At 46.9% G+C, this 20531-nt stretch overlaps 3 protein-coding genes across 5 annotated transcripts in view; 2 read left to right on the top strand and 1 right to left on the bottom strand.

The window, feature by feature from the left end:
- The window catches only part of LOC127033729 (centromere/kinetochore protein zw10 homolog), a 15486-nt gene extending 14278 nt beyond the window's left edge, over positions 1 to 1208 (top strand). The window contains exon 6 of the mRNA XM_050921851.1: positions 1111 to 1208. The gene's annotated coding sequence lies outside the window, so the exon portion shown is untranslated. The remainder of the gene's footprint in view (positions 1 to 1110) is intronic.
- The window catches only part of LOC127033707 (centromere/kinetochore protein zw10 homolog), a 66716-nt gene that overhangs the window by 13646 nt on the left and 32539 nt on the right, over positions 1 to 20531 (top strand). The gene's annotated exons all lie outside the window — the stretch shown is intronic.
- Positions 1076 to 20531, bottom strand: LOC127033731 (centromere/kinetochore protein zw10 homolog). The gene is made up of 16 exons (XM_050921854.1): positions 20371 to 20531; positions 18750 to 18884; positions 17164 to 17265; positions 16185 to 16262; positions 15871 to 16030; positions 14121 to 14270; positions 12801 to 12992; positions 11663 to 11826; positions 10353 to 10535; positions 9576 to 9814; positions 7619 to 7690; positions 6366 to 6535; positions 4994 to 5124; positions 4330 to 4461; positions 2589 to 2791; positions 1076 to 1264 (listed from the first exon to the last, which is right to left on the bottom strand). Exons 1-16 carry the CDS (start codon positions 20485 to 20487, stop codon positions 1144 to 1146), a joined length of 2349 nt encoding a protein of 782 aa, XP_050777811.1. The 5' UTR covers positions 20488 to 20531; the 3' UTR covers positions 1076 to 1143.

Raw genomic sequence — 20531 nt, 5'->3', positions numbered from 1 at the left:
AGTATTGAACACGGTGGAGACTCCGGGGGGGGAGCAGAAATGTTTCAACTCTCTGAAAATTACTGAGACTATGTTTGTGAGTAAATATAGCTCGAAGGGGTGCCGCATTACGCATTCAATAGCTCATTGTTAGATGTAGGGGTTACATTGACGGCACATGGCTATACGTTGGTATTCACACGACACGTTCATACAACACACTCTATAGCCCTTCTACTAAGAGTCAGTACTGTTCTCTAAGGAGTTCACATGTATTATTCTGCAAATTGTATTTGTACCATGTGTGCTTTAGGCTTCTGTCTCTGGTTGAGCAGAGAACATCATAAATCTCTGTTTTATAATTAGAGGGTGGGGATCTTGTCATCTGTATAACTTAATAAAAATAGCAGACAGAAAAAACATCTCAGAGCAGTCTATTCTACAGGTAATGACAAATATTTCGATGCGATATATGGTACAAACAAGCTCTTACTGTCGTGTGACTACAGACTTGCTTTAACCAAAGGTAAAAGAGTACAGGAACTTGCATAAAACTGACCAGCTGGGGCTAAATGTTTCCCAAACCTCGCAAACCAGTACGATTTGTGTTTAGAAGACTGACGGTTTTGGTCAAAATTAAACTATGCATCTGAGTTACGGCCCTTCTTGTGATTTTCAGATGTTTACAAATTTGCTGCCCGGTCCAATTTAAACATTGTCTGACCTAGAAAAACTGCACCGCTTCCGGAATCTACCGCCACCACAATGATGAACTCCACAAAAGTGCTTAACACGGTAGCAATGAAATTTGTCTAGCTGATAAGTTACCCCGTATTGCCCGAAATGGGTCCGGGCTGGTAGACTACATGTCAGGAGCCAGAGTTTTACTGCACAGCACTTCTCTGGGTAGTGGACGAAATAGCACCGGCTAGTGCCAAGGAGTCACTCTCCTTTGCTTTTGGAGGCCAAGCTGCATTAAATTGCTACATTTATTGTATAGAGGCTGAGTGGATGAAGTTTTTTTCCCATTGGCCAGGCCTTTAGGAAGTGCTTTCATAAAGCTAAACTGATTAGAAAAAAGGGTTAAATCCAAATAAGAGTTTGATGCCAGATTTACTGTTGCTTTCCCAGGAAAAGGTCTATTGCACAGGAGTAAACGCAAGGCTATTTAATTTTCGCAAGGGCCGCTGCTCTCCTCTCTGTGTTCTGGAACAAGGCTCGGATTAAACTCTTTACCTCAGTGGGGGAGAATTCAGCTGCAAGGGGCCCTTTGCCGTCCGCCCATCTGGAAGAGAGGAAAAGGCAATCGTTTGCCTGAGCTGTACAACTACAGGTTAATACCAAGACCTATTTCTACCACCGCTCTTCTGACCCCTTTAATGAAACCAATGCAGTTCTCCGGATCTTGCTCCCCACAACCAGTCCTATGCTCCTGAATATTTCAACTCTGCTTAGTTTACAAGCACAGTTCTCGCCTGCAGAACTTCCTCTCACTCTAGTGAAGTTTGGGTATTGTTACAACTAATTCTAGGGCAAGGAGCCACTGCCTGCTCCAACAGCTTCAAATGTATCTGATTACTGACCTGCTGCCCACCGGTCCACTATTAAAACAGTCATATTTATAAAGCACCCGATGGAACAGCAGGAGCTGCTCTGGGGGGTTTTCACTACAGGCAGGGCTCTCTCTGCTTTGCATCTAGCTCAGAATAAACTCACAGCCTGCTCTGCATGTATTTACTGGGTCCGACCAAGTCAGCATCTCCCGGGACTGCAAGGCCTGGGGTGGAAGCAGAGCATTCCCGAATATCTCCACCTGCTCCAACAGCAGCTGTCAGTAGCTCACAGTGCAGGCTGTGACAGAGCTCTCTGATACAGGGGAGAAGCTGATTTTTCTGTTTGCTCTCCACACGCTTTGGGTCTCTAAGCGAAGGCTGCCCAAGACAGCAGGCGATCCACACCCCTCCAAGGTGCTTGTAGCGCAAGCGTGGATGGGGACTGTCTGGTTCCAGACATCTACAGCCAGTTAGTGTTGCACTCAGAGGTACGTGGGCCCCACCCTGATGTAAAATGCATGTGAGTCTCCCATGCCAGTCTAAAGGAGCAAGCCATGGCATTTGAAAGTTCAAACTGGCCAGACAGGAAAGCCTGACTCTTTGGTAAAACTGCAGTAAACAGCAAGTAGGCACAGATAACATCACAAGTGATGGGCAGAGTGCCGAGGTGGCTGCAATGAGATACACAAGGCAGGCCTAAGATTACGCTGACTTATGAGAGAATAGAGAGAAACATATTGGTCAGGTTTTACACTTTTCTGCCTTTGGGCATTGGGCAGTATTTTGTGGATAGTCACTTTCACTCCTCCCCTGCACAGTCTGTCATTTTCCCATTTGGGTTGGTCTTTCGCAAAGAAACAGGGAAAATGCACAACTATCAAAAAGGGGGGAATATTGGCAGGTGCAATATCCAAAAGTACTTTACATGCGTTTACTAAAACTAACTCGATTTCAAGCGGACAGCGTTCCTTCAACTGAGAACACTGCATTATTGATCAACCCCAGACATTGGTGAAAGAATTCCTGTGGGTATTAGAAGAAAGGAAAGGCACCTACCGATCTACTATTTCTTGGAGATTGGCCTGCAGGATAATCATCAGCTCTTTGAACATCATCCATTTCTGCACATAGACTGGAACCTCCTCCTGGTATTTCTTATTTTTGTTCTCTTCCAGTAATGGAGTGAACACCAAAGGTCCTTCTTCCAGCATGATCCTGCACAGGGAGTGCAATCTGTCAGCGTCCTCAGCAGAGATATCCTGGAATTGCACAAATGGGGAGCATTATTCAAAGGAACAATTAAGCATTTTCTGGTGCTTAGAGCAGAAAGTGACAAGAAAGGACCAGACAGCTTTGTGAAGATAAATCAGTGATCTGAACCATACTAAACATACCATGGGAGACACTAGGTTTCTTCAGCTTCCTATCTGCCACTCTTCCTAGGCCAAAAGGACTTACTTATGAATGTGTGCATTTCAACAAGCTCTTGGCATCTGCTCAGCACAGTATCTGTGTCTGCTTCAAAGAGCACATACGTCTTAATGGAATGCAGAACATCTTGCTGAGAAGCAAGGAATATTGTTATAAAGGCTTGAACACTTTAGAGGGAAATCGCTCAGACTATGCCGGCCTAATAAATGTAAGCTTTATGTTTATTGGCAGATGCAGCCATAGCAATCTTCCTGTAAAGAAGCTCATACAAAGAAGAGATGCATTATCGGTCTAATTCTTTTCAGGTAGACTTGTGTATAGATCACAATTGGATCAGATGGGTAAACACATTTCAGTCCTTTGGTACGAAATGGTACTTCCTTTAAACAATTCAATATGCTCATTTTACTACTTGTCCCAGCATAACCTGCCAGTCGCTTAACAGACAGAGAATAGGGAAATAAAGAGAGAAAGAGGTAAAAACAACCAGATTATTTAAGCAGAGCAAAATTTCGGATTGAGATCACGCACTCATTTCAGTATGTGGTCCCTAGATAGGATGAAGATAGATTCATGTATGGCCCCCGAGCACTGCAGCAGGGAGCTGGGGCTCTCAGGGTTTCCAGACTCCCTGCCACTCGAGCAGGACTACCAGGCCAGCTGGCTCCCCAGCCTGCGTGGGTTGGGCAGCCTGGTGAGCCAGCTGGCCTGGGAGTTTGGAAGCCCTGGGGTCCCCGGAACCAGCAGACCCTAGGCTACTTACTTGGCAGTAGCTGATATGATTCATATCAGATTAACAGCTGCTAGTCAGTAGTGGGCAGCAGTGAAACTGACATGATTTATGGCCATTTCTCTGAGCAGCTGCTGGAGATCCAAGAAGTATATTTCATTTTGGAATCCTTGTGTTTTTGATGTTTCTGAAACAAAAATTTTCAGATTCCCTGGTTTGCAGGAAATTTCGAAATGACTAAATCTGCTCTAAGCAAGACTCAGATAAACCACTCTGAAACTTTGCAAACAGATTACAAACTCCATCACCCTACTACGCTTTGCAAAGTCCTAAGGTGCACCACACACTCAATTCAACACTAAAAGGTGAAATCCAGCTACTCCATTAAAGTGAATAGGAGTTTTTCCATTGGCTTCAGTGGTGCCAGGATTTCACCTTGTTTGGGTGTGTGGTCTCAGTTGGTGCTGGATGATGGACGCTTGAAGTATTTCTGTTGCACTGGATCCTAGATATCAGTGAAAGTCAAGAGTGGCCCTGAAAGCTGGTTCTTGAAAGCTCATCTGTAGGGCAAACAAGTGCCTTATTTAGAACAACATTTGATCCTTGGTATGCACAGCACATGCAATCCTCCCTTACCTCGAGGGCAGTGATTCTATTAATGATCTCGCTGAGTGCTGTGTTCAGTAAGGTCCCCATGGCCTTGCAGTAGATGTTGACCGGAAGCACATCTTGCCATACTTTGCCAAGTCTCTTCAGCTGGTGCAGAACCTGGAAGATAACAACTCCATCTTATCCACAATCATAAACAAAGATAGACAGTAATGCTGATATAGCAATTACACACGTATAAACTAGCTTTCAAAGGCAGGAGAAGGCAATTTAAGGTATATTAAGAAAAAAACTAGTATTTTTAAGCTTGGATCTAGACGTGGGTCCCCCACCTAAAAAAAGCTCTTTTCCCTGAAAAATTTCAAACAAAAATGAAAAAAATAAAGTCAAAACTTTTACCAAAATCTTCTAATTTTTTGAGAAAGCAATTCAAATAAAAAATATATCTTTCATGCTGAGTTGAAGTGAATGGAATCAAAATGAACATGTTTCAGATTTGATAAAAGGGAAAGAAAACATGGGGAAGAAGAAACCCAAATCAAAAAAAGGAAAAAAGAGTTATTTCAGTTCGACTGTGTTTGAATGCCAAGCAGTATATCCGTACTAAGAATTCGTACCGCTATTAAAAGGGGAAAACCACACAGATACATTACACTAGGGCCTGTACAGCCCTTCGGTTTGTCTCACTCACCTGCCTTGCTGCTTTGTTGGCTGCAGAACAGTTTTCCTCATTGTCCATGTTGGAAAAGTTCCTTGCACTTGATAATCTCTCCAGCAGCTCTCCTTTCTGCACACGCATCTGGGCCAGAAAACACTCCATCCCTGGAGGAGCAAATGAGAGGAGGAAGAAGCCATTTATTCCACAGCCTCAGATGATGTCAGCATTAAATCTGATTTGCCTATTCTGAGTCATTCAGCACTGGAATCATACACCTGCCATAAAATTAGGATCAAGCTTTATAAGCCTAATACATTTGCCTTTTCGAGTTTCATAGAACAGCCACATGGTACCAATCTGCCAGGCACACACAGCCAGGGAAGAGGAAACTGCACCCATAATCCACCCACCCACAGCATGTGAGATCTCACACACTTCTGATTCCTACAGTGCAAGATAAAATAAACAACTTGAAAATCTCAGCAGCAGCATTAACTATGGATTCCCTGCCTTTGTCAGATCAACACGCTGAAAGTTTTTTCCCTGCATTTTGTTTCTTTGGCTTCTTACAACAATCTAGTAAATGCTCAGAACAGAGGACAGCAGCTTCCAGAGTGTCCATGTGAGCTTGGGGTCTCGCTGTACAAAAAATCATTCCTGGAACTGTGCACCATTATACAGAAAGGGACAATCAAGGCTACCTTGCCAGCTTGTGACGCGGCAGAGGGCTCTACCAGACAGAGCAGCCTTCTCATCAAATGCAGGGGGTATAATATGTAATCTGAGAATAAGGATTCATACCACCAATAGCCAATCAAGAAGGCTGCTCTAATGAAGCCAGAGCAGAGCAGGAGACCACCCCTTGGCACTACCGGAATGGCCACAGACCAAATGTTAGGATTCCGCACTCTGGGAATTCCTCGCTTATACCTCAAATGCTACCTGAAAGTTGGCAAAGACATACTCTGGCACAGCAACTTCCCTGCTGACAGCATCAGGGAACTGAAAATGTAAACCTGGGCACGCAAACTCCCACTGAAATCAACAGGACTAACAAATCACATTGGATATTGATGTAGAATAACCCACGTTGTGACCAATATTACTCTGCGTAATATTAATCATACTCAGCACTTCTGTGGCACCTTTCGTCTAATGCTCTATAAAGCTTAATTAAGCCTCAGAGCTAGGCCCCCATCCCATTGAAGCATTGCCCCATTACACAGATAACAAAAAGGAGGGACAAAGAAGTTAAGTGACTTGCTGAGGGTCACACAGTGCCAGGATTCCTAATGCCCAGTCCACTGCTTTTACCACCAAGTCGCATTTAAATGATAAATCGCTCCATTACAAATACCGGGATGAGATGCTAGGGAGTATGTTTCAGTTCCAAAGGTAAAATTACCGAGTCTCCTAAAGCCAGGTACCAGATCTACGAAAGTAGCTGCTCCATCATACAGTATGTTGGTAAGGCGGTACCGGAACTGATGCCCCAGGGTCAGCAAGTGGTGGGCAATGTACATACAGTTGTTGTGATGAATGGCAGCGAGCTGGGGCAGTTTCTGAAGGTTCTCTCTACCCAAGGAAGGAGGAGGAAGAGAAGGGAAGAAATAAAGAGACAGTTTTTTAATCAGATCTGGGCCTCTAAAAATAAAATAAATCTCCTGATATTGTTCTAGGCTTCAGAAATGCTCCACAGGTCAGACACTCAATAGGCAAGAGGCTACTTCCACTCTTAGATCAGTGCTGCTCCTAACCAATCAAAAGCAACGTGCATCATGGGAGACAGTTAGCGAGAATAAAAGCATGTGGCCTCTTGACTCTCACACACCATGGACATTACATGTTGACAGGGTAGCACATCATCATCACCTCTGTAGGCCTGGTCTCGACATAGCTACGATGTTCAGGGGGGATGAAAAGTCCACACCCCTGAGCGGCGTAGTTAAGTCGCCCTAAGTCCTTATGTAGCCAGCACTAGGTTGAATTCTTCCATCACCCGAGCTACCCCCTCTCGAGGAGGTGGATTACCCAGGCCAACAGGGGAACCCCTCTCATCCGGTAGGCAGCGTCCACACTGGAGCACTGCAGTGGCACAGGTCTGGGGCTGTTGTGTTCTCAGTGTAGCCATGCCCACACTCTAGCCATGTCTAGATTCAAATGATGGTTAATGTGAAGACTTAGAAGCAGGAAAGCCATCTGATGACAGCAGGAAGGTGAAATCAAGAGGGAGGCGACAAGAAACTCTCACCAGTGTCAAAAGGAGAGGAAAGCACTGGGCTGTGGCAGGGCCACCAGAGCTAAGGGCCCTCAAATCCAGCTGTAGCCTTGGATTTTAACCCTTTCCTACCACTGCTTCTCCTCAGCAGGTGGGGACAGGGAAGCACACCATGCAACAGTATTACAAGCCACACTGGGTTTGAAAGGCTCTGGGCAATGATTCTATTAATGAAAAGCACTATCTAAAAGCTATGTATTATTATTATATGAGGGGGTTTTAAAGAGATGGAGTGCTATTTTTCCCAAAGGAGAAGGGAGTACCCCTCCACCAAACCAAAGACCACCCAGGACAAGCATAGGAGTGAGTAGGAGTATTATAAATAAATAGCTTGGCTCCCCGCCCAAAAGCAGGTCCCTGTGTAACACTCACACACTCACTTGTGATAAATTGGCACGACGTCATAGAACAAATGGAAGATATTTCGCACTGAGTAAAAGAGCTGGATACAACTGCAAGGCAAATAAAGTTCATGTTAACCATCTTCCAGCTGGAATAATGCATGCAGCAAGAGGCGCATTCTTAATGCAGTGCTGAAAAGAGAAAGAATTCAGTGGCTGTGTTTTGGACTCTGACGTCAAATATAACCAGCAGAGACTAAGGGATGATTTTCAGAAGTGCCTACGTAACTTAGCAGCACAAGTTCCACTAGAAGCCAATTGGGCGTTGTGCTGGAGGTGTAATTCCCAGCTTGGAGAGATACATCTGGGCCGGCGCTGATTAAACTAGCATGCTCCCCAAATAGCAGTGCAGCCACAGCTGCACAGGTGACAGGATGGGCTAGCCGTTCCCATTTGAAACTCTGGGTACGTGCTCAGGCAGCTTGCCTGGCCCACTGTGGCTACACTGCTCTTTTTAGCGCACTAACTCGATCAGAGCTCAAGCGAGACTGCCTCCTTGCACTGGAAATCACATTGGTCAAGGCACATCTGGTAAATCCCTGGCCCTCACTAGCTCTGCCTTTCCACTTGGAGACCTAGCTGTACATTTAATTTCAAGAGCAGTCACCAAGAACTTCGGGGCTTATCTCATTTCTCATTCACCATGGTGTCCTGCTGTACCCACAGTTCCTCTATATGAACGTGCTAAGCTAAATCTCCAGTGAATGCCACTCTCTCCCCAATGCGCATTGCAAAGGGCACAAACACAGCTGAAAGCATTGCTCGTTCTGGAGCTGCGTACGGCCATTTGCCCTGTGTTTTCTTCCTCAAGGGTAGGGGGAAAAGAACCTCCACTGTAATGCATAACGATCAGGGGATAGGGAATGTTGAGGGGCACACATTTCTGTGAATGGCAACTATTATTACTATCAAATATTTGTACTATGGTAGTGAACAGGAGCCCCCCCATCATGGACCGATGTGCTAGGTAGCGTGCAATCTACCCGCAGAGCACAGGCTTTTAAAGGCCTGTTCTGAAAGCAGATACCGTCTGCAAGCCACAGGCAGCACCCTGGAAATCTTACCAAGGCTTCCCCCAAGCTGTCACATCGCGGCGGAGCACCTGGCATTGCTTGCATGCCTGAGAGTTTTGCAATGCTACCCAAGGAAGACCTCCAAGATGGAGGCCAGCTCCAGAACCACAGACCACAGGTCAGGAACGAGACCCCTGAAATCCATCTTTAACCAGGGAGGCAGCATTTCCCTTCTCCCCCTTCCGCTCCACCCACACACACTCTGCTATAGCAGCATGGGAGGCACTCTGTACGCAATCCTCCCTTCCCAACCAGAGCCATGGTCTCCAGTTATCCGGCCAGACGAACACAGCCCTGGACACTTGAAATCCCTGCCAAATGCACAACTCAGGTTCTTTGCTTTCACTCGGGTGATGATGTGGTAGGAAAACAGGCAGCTCACCCTCCCCAGCAATGACACTCTTACACCTCGTCTTGGCTGGGGAAAAAAGGGCTTTTCACCAATTGTCAGCTAACACACGGTAAGATTTTAGCATGGACAAGGCATCGGTTTTTATCCCGATCTGCTAACAAACATGACTGAAAACTACAAACTGCCTCGTCTACACTAGCATTTTACTATGTGTCAATTACCACGTTAGCTAAATACAGCCCATCTCAACACACCCTTAGAGGCCATCACCACTGGCCGTTGTGCCACCAGGGCACTGCCAGGAAGGCTGCATGGCAGCTGTCCCTGTTTGCTGGGTTAATCCGGGGATTCAGTCTCCAACTGGCAAATCAGTAGCTTTCATTAACCATTTCACCTTGATTATTTTTAAGTGAATTACATTTTCTGCCCTTTCTGGTATTGGCGCCCGTAACCAGGTGTCTCGATACCGAGAGCGTCCCTTGGGCTCTACCCACCAATTCAGAGCTCTTACCACTGATCTGTGCTGGCTGTAGCCTCCAACAGGGTCTGATAAGCCAACTCCATCAATTTCTCCACAGACACACTGATGTGGCAGGTAGGCAGAGAGAATGTGTGCTGGCTCAGTCTGGTCTCATTCTCCAAATTTATCAGCTCGTTGTGCAGCATTTTGGAGGCTTTTTGCATTTTTAAATGATCACCTGCCCCAGGGTCAGGCAGTTTTGGTACCGCTACCGAGGAATCAGGTGTGATCTAAGGAGGAAAGAAGAGGCATACATCACTACTTAGTTCCCAGAGAATGGAGACAGCATAAGGCAAATTAACAGTGAATTACACAGACCGGGCTGAGCATTCCATGGGACTCCACCAGAGCTACTCCGAGGGGCTCACAAATGTACATGGCATGATAACAGCTGAATGTGTGATCCACAGTAGGCAACCATCTCTTTCTTAAGCACAATCATTCTAAAGGATCTTTTCTCTTTACGTTTGTATTAGCTGTAATGATCCTCAGAAAAATGTGTAAAACCAGCTATCTGGTTCTGAGGAAGGCTTCATTCCATTATTTTAAAAATCATATTCAGCTTGTTAGTTAGAATATCAGCCCTACGGAAAATGCACTTGAGGGCTACCCAAAGCTTTAAGAAGCAACCATTTCCTGCAGGGGTCACACAAACAACAAAAACAAACCAATCCTCTATAAAAACCAGACTCAGTGTTTTAAGCTGTTCTCCTTCAATAGCTAGATGGTTTCTTAAAAATACGCATTGTAAATTGCGATCTCTAGCACCTTTACAGTGTTGTGTATTTCTGAGGTCATCAACTTTCTGGCTGCCACGATCACGTCCTGGCATTTTTTGTTAGCAAAGTGGGAATTGACATTGCGGGCGTATTTCAGTAAGTCCGTGGCATCTCCTTTTAAAAACCCCATGTTCTTCAAGCGTTTTTCAAAGTCCTCAGTGGATTTAATCACCTGAGAAGAGTTAAACACAAATCATTTCCACGCTATTATGGGTTGTGAGTTATAATAATCACGAAGCAGGATGAACAGCAGCTAGACCTTCTCCAGCTCAACGGGAAGGACAGAGTGGATACAAAGGAAGTACAAGGGGTGGAAGGGCTTTGAATCTGGTTCCAGTCAGTGATGACCCCAAACCGTTACCACCTGACAGCACTTCAGTGGCCCTCGTGAGATGTGTGTTTCGGTTGAGGGCCCATGAACACGTGTCCAGAACAAAATATTACAGTGGACACTAACTGTCCCCCTTGGTTGGCAATCTCAACCCCAGCGCCCAGGAGGGAATGAAACGGACAAGAGAGGGGCTCCCTGTGGAAAAGCGGCCTGGGAGAAGCTTTGCCGCTACTGGCTCTTCTGGGAAAAAGACTCCAGAGTCCGGCTGTCAGTCTGGCACCTTTCACCAGCACAAGGGCCCAGAACCTCAGAGGTATTGAGGTGCCTAACTCCCATTGATTTCAACAGGAGTTAGGCACTAAATACCATTTGGGAAGTGGAACTAAGTTCTATTTTATTTATTTAGGTTTAAAATAATAAAGACCCTTGCCCAGGGCTTTAAGAGCTGGAACACAACTAATCATACAGTAAACACAACTACATTAAGTTCGGCAGCACTGAAATCAGTTGCACAGGAACTTGGCCAGTCAGCCAGCTACCTATCTTCCTCATCATCTAGGAAGAATGCCCTCGGCAGCATGCCCTGCAAGTCATCAAATCTGGTCTAGTTTGGACCAAGGAGGGAGGAAGTCCCAGCCCTCACTGCCACCCTCTCTTCTTTATAAAGAGTGTTTGTGCTGAGTGCAGCTTCTTTAGCAAAAGCAAGAGGTCTTGAGCTGCTCAGTGCTGCTATCGTCAACTGCATCTGACTGATTTTTATGCTGGGATACAGACGAGAGCAAAATACGTAGTTAAAAACATTGCACCGTTATTGGCACTGAAGGAATACGAGACATGGCTTAGGGCAGAGACTGACTTTGAAAGTTCCCATTGTGGCAGAGGATAAAGATCAGAGACAATTCCAGTTATTGCAGAATCTGCCTTTCCAGGCTTTACGTTGCATGGATTTGAAACGCTTTGAGTCCTACCTCGACGTATTGCTCTAGTTTGCTGCTGTTTGCTGGAATCGAGTACACCAGACATTCCTGAATGAGGCAGCCAGATATCTCCTCCCAGACCATGTCACCCAGCATCTCTGCCAATACCACTCTGGAGTCCTTCTCGTTTTCCCCACACACATCGAGAGAGACATCTGGATTCAAAAGAAAAAACACAAATGGGTTTGAAATATGCTCCGGGGGCAAAGCTCTCGATCCCTTCCACACCCCATTGTGAGCTCAAAACCGGAACTGTCAATGGTTCCATTTCATCAGATGTTCTCTGGTCTCGGGCCATGTACAGCAATTCCCTGCCTCCTGAGCCACTAACAGATTTTAAAGGTAGACTGAACCTGTGTCCCCTGTGAGTTTGCTCAGTGCCTGGAATGTGCCCCATTCACGCTTTGTGACGAGATCCTCCACCGTGACTAGTCCTATACAGAATTTCCCGCGGATTGTATCACGCATTCTAGCTTTTTTCCTCAAGTTCCCCAGAGCTTCTCACAAAGCAATGATTTAGCAATACTGGTCATCTGAGAAGAACTCTTTCTACAGAGAAATAAAGCATTTCTTCGATGGCCTACACGCTAAATACTCTTTGTGCTTCATTTCCATGGTATGGGTTTCTCCTGAATGCTCAGAGTCACTGCAGATGCTGTCACTCAAACCCCACTTTCTCATTTCAGTGCTGCTTGCTGCTCCCTCAAAGAGACCAGGAAATTAAACAAGTCTTCAAGAAGTGACTCCTCGCTCAGGAATTCCCATCTTCCTGTAGTATCAATGCCCTCCCCATAAACCACACACTTGTCACGGAACAAGGAGGTAAGACAGTCTGCAGAGCCAGGGTGAGGACGCACAACAGAGCTGGGAAGATTAAAGGGCCCCAAAGGAGAGGGAACCAAGTGCAGTTTTGCAGTGTTCAGAGCTGCCCAAGCATTGCAAAGCCTCACTCCGCTACAGCAGACCATCCCAGGGCACTGCCATCATAGCATTACAGAGAGCAGCGGCTCCCTGGCGGAAACCAGTGCTGCTTTACTGCTAAACGTTCCAAGAGCTCTCCACAACAGCTAGATGAGCCAGCCGTGGAGAGCAGCATCTCACGCTAATTCTCAGGGGGCAAACTACCTACTCAACAAGTGTTTGTGAAGAACTTCAAGCACCAGCGTGATCTTGCCAAAAACCTCCACTGGGGATGGATGCTCCAGATTAGGCTCCGCAGACTCAAAGGGCAAGACGACGGTGTCAGGCTGCTCCTCCAGCAGGGGACGAAGGGAGGGATAAGAGATCAGTGGCTTGAGGATGTACTTCAGCAGTAACTGGCCTGACACAGGAAGAGAAAGATGATCTTCAGCATCAGTATGCAGTCGAGTAGGCTGTTTGCTCCAGTAGTGCCCAAGAGGGACCAGCTATGAGCAGCACCTTGGTTTTAGGATTGCTCATATTCGGATGAGGAACACTCCTCTGGGGTAGCTGTAAAATCAGGAGAGTTCTTGAGGCGGCGCCTTTGGTTTAAGCACGGGGACTCAGGCATAGAGCCTGTGATTGTATAAATCAAATGATAAACTATTTACAAAACCAGCCACGTGAAACTGTATGCCAGCACCTGGCAGAGCTTGTTAATTGCTTTACTACGACCTGCGATTACAATCACCTGGAACAGCCTGAAATTAACGCCTGGCTCTGGGCCAGGGAGGGGACTACAACCAGAAAATAGTTGTAAAACATGAGCCCATCGAGCCACAAAACCACAGATCAAAATGAAGTAACAAACCAACTTGACAGGCAGGGATAAATAATTCAGGGCAACTGCACATTAACAGGAGTCATGGGATTCCGTTCGCACGTGCCATGGGCTCTACCTGGTCCTAGAGGATGTGGAAGGATGCTGCTATCTGCGCTCTTCATTTCACTACGGGAGTCCCCGTGCACCTGCACTGTCACAGCTCTGCCCAGCCCAGAGGCCTGTCACAGTAGGGTAGCAGTACCACCGCCACCACCACCAGCACTGGACAAAGAGACTGGCAAGGAGATGGGAGAGTGGGACAAACACACATGTGACAGGGGAAGAAAACAAAACATACATCCTACCTGAGAGCGTGACTCCTCAGAGAGGTGCTGCCTGCTGAAAGTCAACCCAGGCCTTGGGAAGAGGCCAATGTGACAAGGGAAGGGTTGAATTATCTGACCAAGGGCTAAGGCCATCAACAAAATGTGGCTGGATGAGATTCTGTGGCTGCATTGTGCACGAGGTCAGACTAGACGATCACAATGGTCCCGTCTGACCTTAAAGTCTATGACTCTAAATGCCTCTCTCTTCCCACATTCTGTTCCATATTTTGCACTGACAACGGGACCCAGTCCCACGCTGGCAGATTCTTGAAACAAATTCACTGTCTAACAGCAGGTCTCTCCACAGCTCGTTTTAATGGGACACAAAGGCCTGTCTTACCAAAAAGTTTAAGCCTGGTGTGCAGTTCTCCTAGCACAGCAAATGCCTGGAGCACAGAAGCAACAGGTGGTCCAGAGAGCTCATCTTCCTTCAATGGCATGGTGCATAAGTGCAACTCCATCTGCATCACTGTCTCTGCACTGCTGATTTCTAAGAGAGAGCATAACCATCTCCATTACAATGCGAAGTGGGCTAGAGAGGAGCTGACAGTCTACAGGACTTCTTGGGTGGGCGCTAAAACAAACCATTAAGCTCTCCTTTCTTCACCTCATTTCCCTGACCATAAGCCAGGGAGATCTCAATGGTGGCTGGGATACAGTGTCACGCTCCTGGCCCCCCATCTAATGATCAGCTCTTGCCGGCCTTGGAAGTTGGGCAGTGGAATCATTATCTCCTGAATATCAGCATATTGCAAACTGCTTGCATTGGTCTTTTACACAGGTCTTGATGCAATTTCCCTGTTTCAATTTCTGTGCAAATTTAAGAACATTTTGGCCATAATTACTCTTCCTCCTCCACTATAAACTCAACTGAGGCATGAGCTTGCTTTTTTAAATGAGGAATTTTGGTGGTACAGAGGGTACTGAGATACATATATCTGGGCAGTGGCTATGTGTCAGTTGCTTACATCTTCCTAAATATCTAAAGCAGCTTGGCAAAATTCTACCCATTGGAAGTCAAATATCATTAGTGTGTTCATAATCGTCATGGTAAGAGTGGGTGAGTCTATTTTAATTCCTGAGCTGGTAAGATTTCATGATGAATTTTCAAGGCTGAGCTAAAGCAATCCCTGATTTCCTGACATGCTCAAGGAGCTACAGTTATATACAAGAAAATGAAACTGTCACTTCAAAGATCTAACTGATGAGACCTTCCTCAGAAAACTGAAATGGAAAAATCCGTGTGCACCAGACATGCTGCACACTCACAGCTCGCTCCGTACAGAGGCACTAACATGTGGGTATGGATGGGGTATCCACAGGGACTAAAGAATCAGTATCACTTCAGACATAGCTTCAGTTACCAGCAGTTTTCCATTTCAATTACCTGTGCAACAATCTGGCAAACTAAGCCCAATTTCTATCATAAATAGGTCCTTTCTATTTTATTCCTCAACAGAACTACACTTTTTCATTCAAAACAGCACTTCATTATTCCCTCATTGCCTCCTCACCCTGGGACTAGAGCGGGCTCCGAGGAACAGGAGAGAAGGGGTGTAACTTGCCAAACGAGTCTGTGCTGGGTGAGCAAGTTCATCTTGACGAAAGGTTTCAGAAGCCTCACCCAGGAAATGGGCCAAGTTAGTTTCTCAATAACGCGAAAACCTGATATTGTCCAAATTGGTTTCCTCAGGAGCAGATGAGTAACACATTAGCTATGGGGAAATCCTACAACCTCTCAGGTTTTGCATCATGACCGAGAAAGGAGCTAGAGGCTGAGAACTCTCCGGGCTTCTCTGTCTCACTCACTAGGAAATACCGCTGTACGCGCCAGAAGAAACATTTCAAATAAATTTTAAGAGCCACTGAATGTATCAAGCTGCCTGGGATAGCTCCAAGCCACCCCCAGATGGTGTGAAATTCAAAGAGCGCTGCCTCCAGTCAATCCTACTCACTTAGGAATATGTCACGGGCTGGAAGAGCTAGCTGAATCCATCCTAGCTCACCTATGTTAACTAACTTCTTAGCTCTGAAGAGATTTTCGAGCCAGGATCACTTCTGTCACTGACCCAAACTAAGATGTTCAGCACCTTTTGACGGAGGAAGCTTCCACAAAACCATTTGCCGCCACTCTTCTCCCAGGTGATAGAGCATGTTCTGGGTCTGCACCGTCAGCCCCGTGCCTAGTGCCTTCAGAACCTTCAGCTCAAAGCCTTTGCGGGATTCTAGCATTTTCAAACTACTTCGTGCCTAGCAATAAGAGGAAGACAGTTATGCACAGAGCACGGGCACCAGGGACACTGAGCCGATGGCAGGCAAGTGCTAACATCAGGGAATCACGGGATAATTATTGACGATATTTATAAGAGATATAATTACATATACTTGAGAAGCTTGCTACTACCTTTTCCAGATGGCGAGCTGCTGCCACATACTTCTTTTCCAGTAATGCGGTGCTATAGTCTTTAATAGCCCTATCAAACTGAAAGAGTTCAATAGAAGTTAAATAAAACAAATACAAGGTACTACACGCAGGAAGGAATAATCAGTTGCACAAATACAAAATGGGATATTACTGCCAAGGAAGGAGTACTGCGGAAAGGGATCTGGGGGTTATAGTGGATCAGAAACTAACTATGAGTCAACAGTGTAACACAGTTGCAAATAACAAGTGAACATCATTCTGGCATGTATTAGCAGGAGTGTTATAAGCAAGACACGAGAAGTAATTCCTCCGCTCTACTCAGCGCTGATAAGGCCTCAACTGGAGTACTGTGTCCAGTTCAGGGCACTACACCTCAGGAAAGATGTGGACAATTTGGAGAAAACAACAAAAATAATTAAAGGTCAATAAAACACGATCAATGAGAAAAGACTGAAAAAACAGCAAAACCAACCTGGGTTTGGTTAGTCTAGAGAAGAGAAGGCTGAGGGGGGACAGGACAAGAAGCAATGGGCTTAAATTGCAACAATGGAGATTTAGGTTGGACATTAGGAAAAAGTTCCTAACTGTAAAGATAGTTAAGCACTGGAACAAATTACCTAGGATTGTGCAATTTTTGTCATTGGAGTGTTCTTAAGAACAGCTTGGACAAACACCTATCTGGGATGGTCTAGATAACACTTGGTCCTGCCTCAGTGCAGGGAACTGGATGAGGTGACCTACTGAGGTCCTTTCCAGTCCTACATTTCTATGATTCTGTAATCACACACAACTAAGTTTCAGCTCTAAGATTACAGAGCGCTTTTTGAAAAACATGACATGAATAGAGATAGAAGAGTCATGATTATTTATTCACGATGGAGACCCAGAAAGAGGTCAGTGGAAAAAAATACAGAAATATTTTGCGATCTGAAGCCATTTTCCCAGCTTCCTTCCTCACCTCTTGTAGCTGTTTCAGCACACTCAGAACTAACGAGTCTCGCTCCAGCTGCTGCTTCAGTTCAGTAAATTCCGCAATGGCCACGTTCAGATCTTGCCGGACCTAGAACAGCAGCACAGACATCAAGCCTTCAGCAGCTCATTTACAGTAACCAAAGGCTACGAGAGCCATTTCTGTTTCAAAAGTAACACCGACATGACAACACCAGCGTGCTGCCTGAAACGTACGTACCTCCCAAAGTTACAAACAACACCTACGGTTATTATAAGTGACAGAAATTAGAAGGAAAAAAGGTTCTATTTCCCCAGTATATTTACTTAGTGCAGTTGACAGAAATGTGTATATATTCACTTTCTCTGTATGATCAGACTGTTTTAACCTCACCAGAAAGACCCTTTTAAACAGCAGAGGAGAAGAAAAACTCATAAAAAAAAATTAAAAGCATTATTGTACGGGAATTTTTGAAAAAAAGTAGAACATGGTGATATCAAATTGTAGATCTTTAAAAAAAAATTATTCAAGTCAAAAGATTCCAGTCCCTTTAACAGTTCTCTACTTTTAAATGAGATAAATGTCAGTTCAGTTTGAACTTAGCCAAAAGTACAGTTTAACTATACATTTTAAAAGCTTCTCTAGGCATGCAAGATCAACAGATGTGTTTCCCTTCTTTTAAAAAAAATCCCCAAACTGTTAAATAAACAAACAAACAATCTCCTGCATTGTTTGTACCTTAAATACTGCAGCACTAGGAACCCAAAGCTGAAATTGACTACAGACAAGTGTAACTGATGTCACTGATTGTTATTGTATATGCTGAGAAACATAAAATAAATACACAGCAACAAATAAACAGAGACAAGTAAAATGGATGTTTAAGATTCTATCACTTTTAACATAGCATAACTGGTATCAGATGTAAAAGTTATTTTCACAGTGTATGATTTTTGAGTTGATCATTCTCCTTTGCGAAGAAAAATATCCAGATGTATGATCCCACCTGCATTAGAGCCTTTCTTAGATTTCAAAGCCAGAGTGGCAAGGCAGAGGACAGCTACGAGAATTAGTCCAGGGGCATAGAAAGGACGACACAGACAAAAATATAAGCAGGCCACGGGAAGGACAGTCTTGCAATCAATATACGAAAATCTGGGCTCAGTTCCCAGCTCTGCACAGAATCTCCATGTGACCTTGGCCAAGTCATTCCACTGCTTTGTGCCTCAGTTTCCCCATCAGCAAAACAAGAACGATTCCTCGCTATCTGAATGCAGAGAGGCTTAGAAGATAAATGCATTAATATACACGAGGGGCTCTGAAACTACTGTGATGAGCACCACGGAAAACCATTCCGCTACAGCCCGCCCTTTATTTATATCCCAGCTCTGCTACATGATACATTGGTATGTTTCAGTCAAGGGCACTCTTTATAAGAGGCGGCGATTCATCCCGGAATCCTTAGCCAAGATCCTCCTCCCCTGCCTTCCTGTGCAGCATGCTCATGGCTGCACATCAGTGGGGATGTACTGCTTTGGGATGATGTAGGATGAAAGCTGCTAGATACAGACAACGTGAAACCGCTGCCATGTCACCTCATTTTCGATCCTGGATTTCAGTAGGTCGATGTTGCCGGACAGACTGTCCACTTGTGTCACCAAGTCCTCAGCGCTCTGCATGCTCGGGAGGAACTCGTTATACTTCTTGTTAATCATGTTGCAGACTTCTCCCTAGGCAGAAGGGATGGACTCAGGATCAGAAAAACAAACACCCATAGGGTTGCCAACTCTGATTGAAGCTATTCTGGCAGATATTGTTTTCCAACATGACGTAATGTCATTTTCCTAAAATATCCTATTAAAATCTCCCGGGTTGCTTTCAATAGTCACCAGGAGATTGATGCCGATTCTGGGAGACTCCAGGCCAATCCTGGAGGGCTGGCAACCCTAAACATGCACAGAGAGAAACCCCAAGGTGTGGCCACAGGGCCAAAGCCTCCCACCCCCAACGCAGCCCTCTCTGTAACCCTACATCGTTGAGATGGGCAGTGTCAGCACTCACCATACTCACACCCTGTCCCTTCCCTTCTCTGGAACCCCCCGGCAGCCTTTATAACCCTTCTTAATTTACTCGCACAATCATCCCCTGCCCCCAGCACTCCCCTGGAGTCCCCCTGTCCAGGGTCCCTATAGGAAGCCTCCTGTCTAAGATCCCCTTCTCTCCTCCCCCCTTCCCAGCACCCCTGCTCTGTCCCTATCAACACACAAACACACACTGGGGTCCCCTCCATGCTCCAGTCCTTGGATCACCCCTGCCCCCTGGGTTCCTCCCCACCCAGCCCCCCTGGATTCTACATCTGCCCCCCAGATCCCTCCAACACCCAGACCCCTGGATCCCTGCCACATGCCACCCTCCTGGATCCCCTCTCTGCCCCCCGGAGCCTCCCCACTCCCAGCCCCCCTGGATCCCCCCTCTACATCCCCACAACTAGACCCCTGGATCCCCCCTCTACCCCCCGACACCTAGCCCCCTAGATTCCCTCCCTCTGGCCCCACACATCCAGACCCCCTGGATCCCCCCTCGGCCCCCCCACACCTAGCCCCCCTGGATCCCCCCTCTGCCCCCCCACACCTAGCCCCCCTGGATCCCCCCTCTACCCCCCCACACCTAGCCCCCTAGATTCCCTCCCTCTGCCCCCCACACCCAGCCCCCCTGGATCCCCCCTCTACCCCCCCACACCTAGCACCCTAGATTCCCTCCCTCTGGCCCCACACATCCAGGCCCCCTGGATCCCCCCTCTACCCCCCCACACCTAGCCCCCCTGGATCCCCCCTCTGCCCCCCCACACCTGCCCCCCTGGATCCCCCCTCTACCCCCCCACACCTAGCCCCCTAGATTCCCTCCCTCTGGCCCCACACATCCAGGCCCCCTGGATCCCCCCTCTACCCCCCCATACCCAGCCCCCCTGGATCCCCCCTCTGCCCCCCCACACTCAGCCCCCCTGGATCCCCCCTCTGCCCCCCCATACCCAGCCCCCCTGGATCCCCCCACTGCCACCCCACACTCAGCCCCCCTGGATCCCCCCTCTGCCCCCCCACACTCAGCCCCCCTGGAGCCCTCCTCGGATTCCCCCCCCCACACCCCGCCCCCCGGATCCCCCCTGCCCCCGTAGACCCGCCCCATACCCAGCCCCCCCGATCATCAACCAGGCCCCACCCTCAGCTCCCCCACGCGGCGGGAGAGCCGGGCGATCCGGGAGCTCAGATCCTCCTTCTCCAGCCGGCCCGAGTGCGCCAGCACCGCACCCACCAGCGAGGGGGACAGAGCAGCCATGGGGACCCAGCGCCAGGTCACAGACCCGCGGCCACCCCCTCATC

This window comes from Gopherus flavomarginatus, chromosome 13 (genome assembly GCF_025201925.1).
Source record: "Gopherus flavomarginatus isolate rGopFla2 chromosome 13, rGopFla2.mat.asm, whole genome shotgun sequence".
NCBI lineage: Eukaryota > Metazoa > Chordata > Testudines > Testudinidae > Gopherus > Gopherus flavomarginatus.
The sequence above is the reverse complement of the archived record's forward strand: the minus strand, read 5'-3'. Positions and strand labels throughout refer to the sequence as shown.

Bases quoted from the DNA above. Each gene is read 5' to 3' on its own strand.
- LOC127033731 (XM_050921854.1), bottom strand. From the start codon at position 20,487: ATGGCTGCTCTGTCCCCCTCGCTGGTGGGTGCGGTGCTGGCGCACTCG. The intron at 12,993-14,120 runs GTAAGACAGGCC...TTCCTGTGTCAG, and splicing joins CACCAGGCTTAAACTTTTTG to GCCAGTTACTGCTGAAGTAC. The intron at 2,792-4,329 runs GTAAGGGAGGAT...GTGCAATTCCAG, and splicing joins ATAGAATCACTGCCCTCGAG to GATATCTCTGCTGAGGACGC.